This window comes from Crocodylus porosus, unplaced genomic scaffold (genome assembly GCF_001723895.1).
Source record: "Crocodylus porosus isolate Cpor-Errol unplaced genomic scaffold, CroPor_comp1, whole genome shotgun sequence".
NCBI classification, from domain to species: domain Eukaryota; kingdom Metazoa; phylum Chordata; order Crocodylia; family Crocodylidae; genus Crocodylus; species Crocodylus porosus.
The window spans coordinates 68,885,468-68,897,639 of record NW_017728918.1 but is presented as its reverse complement, the minus strand read 5'-3'; the positions used below and the strand labels follow the sequence as shown (position 1 = coordinate 68,897,639).

General features: G+C 42.2%; 1 protein-coding gene across 1 annotated transcript in view; it reads right to left on the bottom strand.

Annotated features, from left to right (window-relative positions):
• ZNF292 (zinc finger protein 292) overlaps positions 1-10,844 on the bottom strand; it is an 89,332-nt gene extending 78,488 nt beyond the window's left edge. The window contains exon 1 of the mRNA XM_019538172.1: positions 10,767-10,844. Within this exon, the coding sequence (XP_019393717.1) occupies positions 10,767-10,844 (78 nt within the window). The remainder of the gene's footprint in view (positions 1-10,766) is intronic.
• Between the last annotated feature and the right edge of the window lie 1,328 nt (positions 10,845-12,172).

Here is a 12,172-nt window from a genome sequence, read left to right as displayed (position 1 = left end):
CACTGCCTATGGGAGAGGGGGAGCCGAGGTCTGTGTGCTGCCACAGCACCTGCTATCTCCCATGGGAAGCAGTCAAGGCTCAGGTGTTGCTGAGGAGGGGCAGGAGGCTGTGGACCTGGGCCCCGGGTCCTGTAGCCTTGGCAGCTAGGGGCCCCCTCCAGCAGGGCTTGGGTAGAAGCAAGGAATATCAGCCGGGTGGGGGGCTATAGGTGGGAAGTAAGGGGCCTGGACCTGCACCCTGGTGAGCAAAGGGGGTAGGGGAAGCTCTGACTTCCCATGATAAATTCAAAGTCATATACCAAATTTATAGGTATTAATAATTTATTTTATTATAGTGATTGAGGCACTGGTAGGCTTTCAAATTGCTTTAAAATTGTAAATATATCAATAAAATGTGTTCAACTGATACATACATGTATATATGTATAGTGGCATTTCATTTTAATCAAGGATTTTGGGGGACTTATCAGAGAATCTGCAATTTATCAGAGAATTTGTGATCTTTTTAATTAGATAAAACCAGGATCCCTGCTAATTAATCAAGTCTGGTGGAGCATGCTAATAGTCTGTTCCAATGCATGCTAATCAGCATGCACTGAAGCAGACTTCTGGCATACGTATAGGTGCCCCGAGATGGCTCCTGGTTAATTCTCTCAGGAACCAAGTATGGGTGCTGGAAGAGGTGGCTAGACTGAAAAACACCTGTGAACACAAAGACCTCACTGACCAATGCACAAGAAAAGTTCCAGGACTGTAGAAGAGGGTCAGCCAGAGAAGGTACTGGAGTGCAAAGACAACCTGGATCCTCATGACAGCAGAAGCTGGCAGCTGGTCACTTCTGGCAACAAACAATGCTCCAATTCTGAATCTCGAGCTGTAAACAGTTATGAAGCCCTGGCATTGCAGAAGGAACTTCCTCCATGGACAGAAGAGACCAAGTGCAAAAGCCCAAAAGCTAGGAGGATTCAGACCACTGCTACCAAAAGGAAGTGAAGGGTGGTTATCATTGGCGATCCATGACATTCAACTGCTGTTCGCCAGGAGCCTAAACCCAGGATGTTACAGAAAGGTTCCCAGCCTTCTGACTACTCCCCCATGCTATTCATCCATTTGGTTACTAATGACACTGCAGGGATGGCCATGGATAGAGCAAAAGCAACTGCAAGGCTCTGGGTGTGAGTGAAAGAGACAGGTTCTCAAACTGTGTTCTCATCAAACCTTGTGGTCAAGGGTATAGGCCCAGGATAGGAGCAGATGCATCCTGAAGATCACCAAGTAGCTGCACAGCTGGTGCTGGCAACAGGGCTTTGGCTTCCTTAACCACAGGTAGTATATTCCAAGCTATCAGATGGTACATTACAAGAACCAACACTGGGCAAAGATGGGATCCACCTGAAGGAACTGGGGAAGTGCTTTTGTGTAAAAAATAGCTTGCAAACCTAGGAGGAGGGCTTTACACTATGTACTAAAAGGGATGGAGACAAAAGCCTACAGGTACGTAAAAAAGCAAACTGACTGGGATAAAACCAAAAGGAGGAAGAACTATATGGGAGTCTTAACAGTGTTCTCAGAGGGAAATTACAGGACAAACTGGTACTCATTTACAATGCCCAGATACTAGTGATAGAAGCATGGGAAATAAGCAGGGAAAACTGGAAGTCCTACTAGAGCCATAGAAGTAGGATGCAATTGGGATAACAGAGTCAGTGGGATAGTCTGCAGGAAAGGAACACTGTTACGGATGGATACAACTCAGGGGTGGGCAATTATTTCAGGCAGAGGGCTGCTTACTGAGCTCTACCACGCCATCAAGGGCTGCATGACAGGCAGCCAGAGGCAGATAAATATTAAATTTTCTGGATTTTTTTTAGGCCTAGTGGGATGCATCTAGCCTGCAGGCTAGTGGTGGCCAGAACCAGAGGGGTTACTAAATATATGCTCCTGGAGACATCCAGGCAGTTGTCTAGCAGTTAAGATTAACTAATCCAAACTTTGCAAGTTTGCAACCTGCAAGTGGAATGTGTGTGTGTCACAATTTAACCGAAGTGTTGAATCTTAACTGTCTGCACTGATCAGGGGACTGACTGGGTCTCAAAAATAAGAAAAACTACAAGATTAGCTGATCTAACAGTTTTGGTTTTTTTTTTAAAAGGTCAGCCATAACAAGATCTGACCACCTAATATAATTAGAACATTCTAAGGAATAAGAAACCAAGGGGTTGAGCTTGGGCAGCGTAATGCTAAATTTTAATTTTAATTTTACCTCAAAGTAATGTGGTATAATTTGCTTATTAGGTAAACCCATATTTGGGCAGTAACCTTTCACAATAATTTCTAACACCTTTAAATCCCATAAGGTAACGGCTATAGGGCAAGACTGTGAGTGGCTCTAAAGCCAACAGATTAGCATAAGATAAGGCATAAAAGACTGCACATGTCAAGTAACCAGTTTGAAGGATGGGACAGAAGGACCATCTCTGTACCAAGCCTGGATCCCGGACTCCCAGCGTGAGCGAGGACCAGATCCTGACCAAGGGACCTTCCCAGTGACCCCTCAGACAGCAATGATCAGGGACGTCTGACTTCGCTGGAACAATTTGGCGCACACTGGCATAGATGGACTGCCAATAAGTTGCCAACCCCATGTGGGAGTTTTGTCAGTTTTGTCCATCTGTTGTTATTATTTACTATTAGCTCTTTATTATTGTACTATTTATTTGTCACATTAACCTTTCTGTAAACTGTTGTATGCTAAGCTATAAGTAAATTTGCCTTTACTTCGTTCCCGACTCACCCCCTCGATCCTGAACTCAGCAGCCTAATGGCTGATACACTCACAGTGCCTAGCCAGCCTGTGACACTGCATTTTGCCCACCCCTGATAACTAGTTTGTGGAAGACAAGCACAAAGAAAAAGAGGTGTTAGTGCTGCTCTCTATACAAGAGATTTGCATTTGTTTTAAGGTATGATATGAAATGGGAAGTAGGGTTGTTGAAAAGTCTTTGGGTCAAGGTAACAAGGAAGAACAGCAAAGGATGCTTCATGGTGGGTATCTGTTATACACTACTGAATCAGGTAGTGACGATGGAAGATGCTTCTATCTAAACAACAAACTGAAGTTACCATACTTTTTCAAATATAATTGGCAGGAACTCTAAAAAGTACTTTGGTTCAAGAGGTACTAATTTTGGAGCATTTCACTTTGTTACATCTGGATAGGGAAAAAGAGGGAAAGCAGGCAGACAGTCTACCTGGTGTCCAGCCCCTCTGAGACCAAGGATACTGCCAGGTCCTCACTGGGGACCTTCTAAATGAAACCTCCTGGTGAGTCCCAGGGCCACTGCAGCTGCCAGAGCTGGGTTGAGAGGAAGAAGAGACTGGAGATGGCATGTCAGATTTCCAGCAGCAGGGCTGGGGATCCTCTTCTCAGATCTTAACTTACCTCTCTGCTCTTCCCTTCCCTTTAACCCTACTTCCCTGTGAGAGGAGGAGCAATGAAGAATAGAACCACATGTCACTGCAGCCTGCTTTAGCACTGTGGCAAGCAGTAGAGGAGGCATTCTGAAACATTCCAGCCAGGAACAGTGAAAAGCTTGCACATTTTACTTGAACACGTTTCAGTTGTTACTTCTGTCAGCACCCTAACCCCCTGTCACAGAAACAAGATGATGGCTACCCTGAAACTTGAGCATGCACTTCATGCAAAGTTTCCCTTGGAATCCTGAAGTCTGGGCTATAGAACTCTCCTTCCCAGGAAGGACATGTACCACTACTCTCAGAGACAGCAGGTGGTCTTGCTGCTGCTAGAGAAGGCTGTCATGGGAATGGTCTGTGAAAAGGAACGGGAAAGATGGAGTTAGAAGTAGAAGGGCAGTAAACTCAACAGAGCAACATCCAATTGTGTCTGTGACCCGCTGGTCTACAACAACACTAGCTCATATGAAATAGCAGATAGTCAGGAGGTTATGAAAGAAGACATGTTAGGAAAGATCTACTATGTGCATCAGCAAAGCCCCTGCTTTCCTTGAGGTGTTGTATGGGAGGCTGGGTAGGAAGGCCCAAAATGACAGTGCCCATGGAGGCCTCTACCTCCCCATACTTGCATGAAGAGGCAGAAAGAGGAGGTCCTGAGAAGCGTGACAGCTCCATAAGAGCAGCTGATGCAACCACAGCTTGCCTCTTGAAGAGGATGCAGAGACCCAAAAGGGAACAGCATATCCCTTAAGTCTTTTAATGAATGCAGAATCCCATCCATTTTAGAACTAAACAGTTAAATGCCCACAAAAAGGAGGAGTTCTTCCATTGAGTTTTGGACTTCTGTCTGAAGCTCAGAACTCAGTAGTCATGGCACCATATTAATGTTGCTGCAGTGGCCAGGAACATGATGTCATATTCACACCACCCAAGGCAGCCTGTAGCTATAGGCACAATTCTCCCTTGTGATGTAACAGAAAGGAATGTGGGTGAAGCTGACTAAGTAATCATATAATCTGAAGTTGTATCTGGCCAATAGACTTGATAGTTCAAAATGCCAAACTGTAAGCTTGCCAAGGACTGGGTTCACTTGCCAAAGAAGTTCAGATATCTGGGATGCTTTTCAACACCAGCCTGGTACACTTATTTTTTTTACTGGATACTGCCACCACTAGTGATGAAGGAACTAGGTATAGGTCAAAAAGTCCACACTTTTTCACTGAACTCTATAGCTCGTGCTGTCTGTTGAGAAGGACGACCCGAGTGGATTGGTTGGGAGGCAATTTCCAAATTATGTGGACAGGCTGATTCATAACAGCCTCATTAAATTGGAAGTACTGCTTTCAAGAGGCCTGGCCTGTGTAAGATGTCTATCAGTGAAAGCACAGGTGTTTCAAACCTTTTTTCAGGGGGAGGGGCTAAAGGCCTATACCATGTACTCACAGAAGTCAAGAAAACCTCTAGGTTCCTCCACTGAAGGTATGAACAGAGGCACAAAAGCCAAGACAACAGGTAACTCTCAGGTCTCCTTTTGGAGGGGAACACACACATAGCTGAAGGTATGCAGACTGTCCCACAAAATGGGAGGCAGGGGGGACTGACTTGTCCATGAATGAGCAAGAGGAACATGACCTTGAGCAATTGGAACACTGGTTAATTTTGTGTCCCTCAAGGAATACGAAGGCCAATTCTGATAAGCACTGGGTAAATACAGGCACCACAGTGACAAGTAGAGTTCCCCTCTCCCCCATTTGATGGCAATAATGAGACCCTTAGTAACTGGCCCCAGGACAGATGTTTAACATGCTGTATCAAAGAGTGGTGCCAAAAAGACCTGGTGACAAAGTAGAGGCCAGTGCCAATCAGAGATAGTAGAGGAAACACTGCCATGGTTTGGACACCCAGTCCTAGACAGTGGAGACCCAAGCAGGATCAAGACAGCTGTTATATGTACATCCCTCTATTACTGAGAGCAATACAATACCAAAGACAACCAAGGCATCAATTCAGAAAAAGGATGTATTCTGCTTCTTACTATTGAAGCCTGAAGTCAGGTGACTTGGGGCTTCAGCAAAAAGGGGAGCTCTCCCCCTGTCATGCTGTACCTGGCTGTCAAGAAAGAGTAACAAAGGCAACCAGGTCCTAGTGCCCACCCGTCTTGGACTAGAGCTGGGTCATTCTGCCCACCATCAAAATATGTTGGTGACCTCTGATCTTGGTTGCCTTTCTCTGAATTTTTTTCTAATTCTACAATATTCTTTTTGAGATAGACACCAGAACTTACACAATATTCAAGATGTAGGCATACCGTGTGTCAATGCTGACTGATATAGTACTGGAGAGAATGATGGGTGCCACTCCCATGATTTGGTACCAGAATTTAAGGATGATCTGAAGAACCTGTCCAACAGGAGCACACAGACCTGTCTTACGCCTTCCTTTTCTTCACTGAACGTGTTAGACGCACGCAATTCCCAGCAGCATGAACACAACCTGTGGGAGTCAGAGAAAGAATCTGTTCCATACAAGATAAGCATCTGGCTGGGGTCATCTGACCCCAATACTCTTTCCTGCTTAGGCAGGGGGTTGAACTCAATGATCTGTTGAGGTCCCTTCTGACCCTAGCATCTATGAATCTATGAAGAGTGGCAGCTAAAAAGACCCAGCCATTTGGGGAAAGGCACTGAAAGAGGACTAAGGAACAAGAGTTCTTTTGCCAGGCTGTAGAAATAGAGAGGGTAACAAAAGCAGCCGAAAAGGAAAGAGACTGAGGGGACATAAACAGGGCACATCCAGCTACGAACTCCTTGAAACAAATAGGATAATTCTTAAAATTTAAAATATTGGCTGAGGTGAGGAAATGAGGGGAAAGAGATAATGAAAGAGATTCCAAAGGTCAAGACAAGAAAAAAAAAAGTAGTTGTAAGTACAGGTCTGGCTGCAGGCTCCAGTAGTTCAATAATGAGAAACTTAAAACTCAGACAGGCAGCTGAGAAGAGCTAAGGAACTTGGGTGCATACTCTGTCCTTTATTCTCTCAGTGCAGAAGGAAAGGCAAGGAGAGGGACTGGAGCAACCTGCAGTAGCACCAGTAAGGTGTAAAGTCTCTGGTCAAATGTCTCAGGTACTAAGCATACCTGCATGTTAGAATATGCATCTGTCCAACTACTTGAAGGAGAACGTGGAACTACTGAACCCAACTGCTGGTAAAGACAGAAGTATAACTCAAGTTTGTGACAAACAGAGAAAGTCAAGGAAAGACTGAACTGTTTGTCCAATTCTAATTTTCACTAAGTGCTGAAAGGGTTTAAAAAATCAGTGGCTTATGCTCCAGCTTTTATTGTGACTGTTCATCCTGTATTCCTGCTTCACAATATGGAAACAGCAGCTTGTTAAAGTCAAACATTGCTCCAGAAAGATGACAGATCTTTGCCAGAATGGTCAGCTGATCTCTCTCCAATACAAATGGAGATACCAATGATTACGAACAGAAAAGACTGTAGGAAGGTACTGTATTTACTTGAACCCAAAAGTACTTCAAATTTAAGATAAACCCCAATAATTAAATGCTATGCATGGAAATGTATACATTTGTTAATTTTTTCACTGTATAAAAATCTTATTTTACTGGAGGGTTGTCACCGCTATAGGGCAGCCAAGTGGCCCAATACCCTGTCCCTTGTCTCCCAGTGTCTGCTTACCCTCCCTTGCAGCTCCAAACCTGAGCTGCAAGGGGGGGGGGGGGGAAGCAGGGAGAAAGAGGAGACAGAAGCTGCTTGCCCCCCCGCCCCATATTCAACTCCAAAATGAGCTCCCCCCCAAGTTTGGATGGGGGAGGGAGACTTCTCTTAGATTTGAATAAATAGGGTAAGTCTGATGATGAATTTCATTGAAGTTACAGTTAACCAACTGCTCCCATTCTCACAGGTACTAGCTATTCCACACGCTCTCCCCCCCACCCCTTTAGATATTCTGCTCCCCCCCTACAGAAGGAGGCCACTCCTGTTACACCTGCATCATTTCCCCCACAGGCAGGAAGAACTCTAGTAGAAGCAACTCCTCTCTGTCAACTGCTGTCATACTTTAACAACACCCCCTCCAGTGTCATGAAGCATTTGGAAGTTACTTTGTTTCCCAACTAGTCAAGAGTTCTTCATAGGACCAGCAAGTATTTCATAGGCAGTCTGCTTTGCTGGGGATAAAGCAGCAACTGGCTGAGGTCCATGGACTTGATAACCTTATGAACCGTACACGACTTAGCTTCTAGTTAAATGCTGGTTCTTAGGACACTTACTGCTATGCGCAAATATATATTTTATGTAGAAAACATTTAAATTGTAATATGTCCCACCAGACTTGCTACTTTGTCAACTACAGTTTTTTCCAATAATAAACAGCCTGGGAGCTAGCTTTTCTAATATTTATACACATCCATATATACCGGTCACTATCAAAATAAATTCCTGGTTATGGAAAACACTATTTATTGTGGCATCATTTTTACCAGATATATAAATCTGGGGAATACTGATCCTCATGGAAATAACTATGGTATCTAAATGGAGGTATCCACTGTCCATTACCATATTTTCAGACATACTAAGCACCTTGGAATAAGATAGACACCTTATTTTTAAAAAGGCAGAACAAAATAAAAAACAGACCCTTTCTTGTAGTAAGTAACTGAGTAGCAGCAGGTAGGGAGCCAAGCCTGCTCATTGCGGTGCTCCCTGTGGATTGTGTGTAGGGTTTACTTTCACTTTCAGGTGCTAAGAGAAAAAACAAAACAAAAAACTCTGCTCTTACTGTATTCACTCAAATATAATGCATACTCCAATTTCTAGCTGCTGGCTTTAGGGGGAAAGAGGTGGATTACACATAAGAGTACATGACACTACAATTAGCATTTTTTCAGTCGACATCAACAGCTAATTAATTATTCAATGTGAGAAACAAGAGTTTTGTCTTTAAAAAAAAAAACGAAATAGTTTAAGCTGTAGCTTAAAGGGTCAGTGAAATAACCTTGGAAAATTCTGCTCATCCACAAGCTCAGGGCAAATGATTTTTATAAGCCATATTTTTTTTCACTCACCCATCCTTTTGCTTATTATAAAAGTATGAGTCAGAAAATTATTATAGAGACTTATCAGCTCAGTTTCATAAAGTTGTTTTAAAATTTTCATCAATGAACAGCAAGAGCTGAGGAACATTACAACTGCAACAAATTCTAGAGGCAAAACTGCAAAAGCTAATGGGAGAAATATCTGGGTTCTGAGCTTGTTCCCCTACTGTTCATAGGAAAGCGACACTGAAGAAGCAGAACAAGAAGCCTCATACTGGGAAGAAAGAACATCTGGTCACTTAATTAGTACTGGCTATTCTTAAGAAAACTACTTTCTATATACAACTCTTCTTACTTACAGGGTTGACTATCATAATAGATATTTTAAAAGGGATGGTAGTAAACAATACCAGAGCAACTCTTTGTTCAAATAAATATGAATTGATAAAAACCACAAGAAATAGCAAAAAAAGCTGATGCTCCATCTTTAACTCATGCCATTGTTGAAATTGCAGCATCAGAATTTCTTATATTACAATAAAGCTTTTAGATCTTTCAATACCAAACAAAAATGAGAAGACTATCACTTGCCAATTCTTGAGGAGAAATATTTAAGAGTCGCCTTGATAACACCAGAAACAATATGATCCCTTTTTCTTTCAGCCTGTGAAGCTCCAGCACACTGCAAGACCTATTCATCAATATTTAGATTATTTATGCAGGTACTCAATATGATTTTATTTTTCATAACGTCTTTCATGAAGTTAACAAAACATTTAAGAGTTTAGAAAGAAGTTAGAGGCAGAGAAAAGAAAAGTCAATAGAATAATCATTAATTCTTTGCCTTGCTCTTTGCTGAAAATAGCATTCATCTAGGTCTGTTTGATGGAAATCCTTATAAATCCCTCCACCTGCCCTAGTTACTGTGCGCACACAGGAGCTATACTTTCAACAGCAGCAGAAAGCACAATAACAGGCTAATGGCCTGGCCTCAAACATCGAAAGCCCCCAGAACAAAACCCAATGAATTCAAATCCTATGAGGGTTTAGCAATTTTGACTTTGTGCCTGGCAACTGTTCAGTCACAAAACAGACCACACAATTGGCCATTTCTGGTAAAGAGGCTTGGGCCTACAAAGGCATGTGGATGTTCAATGTCATGGCTGAGGGAATACAGATGATCATGTATGGATGCCAAATATCACCTGGCTCATGTAAGATTTTAACCATCTAATCAGGTTATTAAAAAGAAAAGAAAAAAAAAAAGCAGCAGGAATTAAGGGACTCATAGAATCTGGGGCATCAGGATGGCTATAAATTCCCACAGCAGGTCTGTAGATTGGTGAGAATAATGGTAAAAGAAATGCAGGGAGAAAAAAATGAAACTCTAGTCTACATATAAAAGGGTGAGACAAAAGGCTGAACCTTCCTGGTTAAGGGTAAAGAAAGTGGCAGCTGATCTTTAAGCAAGATATAGAAGGTGATTTGCAATCACTGGACACTGAGATAGTAGGACTAAGAGGATTTATAGTCTCTACACTGAGGTAGAGCAAGAATACAGTGAAAAATATTTTTCACTCCCTTTTGAGTTTTAGCATTACAGTATTTTTTGCATGCTATTCAACTCAAAATTCTCTAATTTAATTATATTATGGTCACTTCTTATTTAGTTCTTAAATTAAACCTTCAGTTACTTTAAATAATTGCTCAGAACAGTTTGTCTTTTAAGTGTAGAGATACTGCTTACTAAACTGTGTGGGTGTCAAAAAAAGTTTAAGAAAGCAAGTAGCTGAAGTTGTGCTTTATCAGACATAGCTGCCTCCAAATTCCTTTAAGATACCACAATCAATATCCTTTTCCTAATCTTGTCAGCAATGTAAAACTGTTAAGTTTTTAGTATCCTTATTATTTAGAGAATTCGTACCCATCCTAGTTCTACCCCAGGACTCTTGTTTCATTTCAGTGTTGGTGTAGTGATGACACACTAACCTTTATCAGTCTATCTTTTGTTTAAATTTATAGCCAGCTATTACAATATCTCATTGATTTTGGTTGCCACCGTATTCCATTTGAGAAATAGCCATTATGTTAGGTTTCTCATCCATTGCTAGATGATATAATTCACTAATTTTTGCCTTTGCACATCTTGAATTGATACATAGGTAGTTATTTTTTGGCTGTGACGCTATCTAACTCTTCAGCGTGAAACCATATTACTTTGGAGAATTTACCTTGAGCTGAACCACATCCTCTAGGTCACCTGCAATTTTTACTTTTTCATTTACCAAAGATACTTCCTTGTATTGCATAATGCTAGTAGTTGCCTTTGTTCAACTGTAAACTCAACATCTGTCACTTGCTCCCAATATCTAGCTTAAACAATGTCCCCAAACCTTGTCAGGGTTCTGAATCTGGGTGATAGCCTCTTTCCCTACTAACTAGGTTAATTACCAGTTTTTAGCTGGGTCCTTTTGTTTAGTCATAAATAACTGTTGTGGGATTCAAGTTTTATTACTTCCTTTATCACTTACTGCCTATCAACCTAGGCAAATCACTTTTTGTCAGCACCCCCTTTAAAACAGGAATACACACAACATTAGCATTATTAAATAATTTTGTATGCTGCACTACAACAATTAAAGTAGGAGAGCTAGAAGGAAAACACTGCAGAAAAGTTAAACCTGAAGACAGAGAAGTTGAAAAGATGCAGCTAGGGACATAACTGGACCTGCAATTTTCTTATTACAGTTGGGGAATATGCAAGATTAAAAAAAAAAAAAAAAATACATAGCTTGAAATTAGTGTTAACAACAAGTGGAAGTTTTACTATTAAATTAATTAGTCAAAATTTTTTTTTTAATTCATAAAGAAAAGGTCATTTTCCAGGATAGCACCATACTCTAAGATTATCAACATATATAGCTTACACAGGACATTTCAGAAATTTTCCCTGAAAGATGCCCAATTTTCTACCACTAAGATTAACAGGGAAGGGTACACTAACAGATTTTGGGGGCTGATGGCTGATTTTAAAGGAGGCACGTCGGCTGATACCGATCCGATTTCAGTCCAGCAGCATGGAGAGCTGCGGGCAGCTGGTAAGTCTAGTGTAGTGGAATGGGAGGGGGAGGGAAGGGGCATGGGGGGGGGAGACTAAAGGCCCCTGCAGTAACAGGAGTGGGGCTGGGGCAAGTGCTGCCCAGCTGAGGTGGGGCGACTCCCACTGCTGAGCACTACTTGCCTGGGAACTGCTGGTTTGGCAGCTCCTGCCGTTTGTCTGGGAAGGTATGGAGGAGGTGTGTGCCCCTGGATCTGTGTGATCCAAGGACACACACTGGGTGGGGAGGGCTGGGTTTGATCTGCCCCTCCTCCCCCCGTTCTCTCCGCTTCCACTATACCAGACTTATCAGGTGCATGCAGCTCTCCAAGCTGCTGTGCTGTGCTCCTCACTGCCTACGTGCTGTGCTGCAGCTGTGTGCACAGGAATTTATTGGCCAAATTATTGGTCACATTAATTTTTTTTTTTTAAAAAGAAAAAAAATAAAATAAAAATCAGTCTAATACTAGATCAGCACAGATATAAAAATCAGTGCACCTCTATTAACAGGCTGACTTCCAGTCAGCTCAACATCGCATA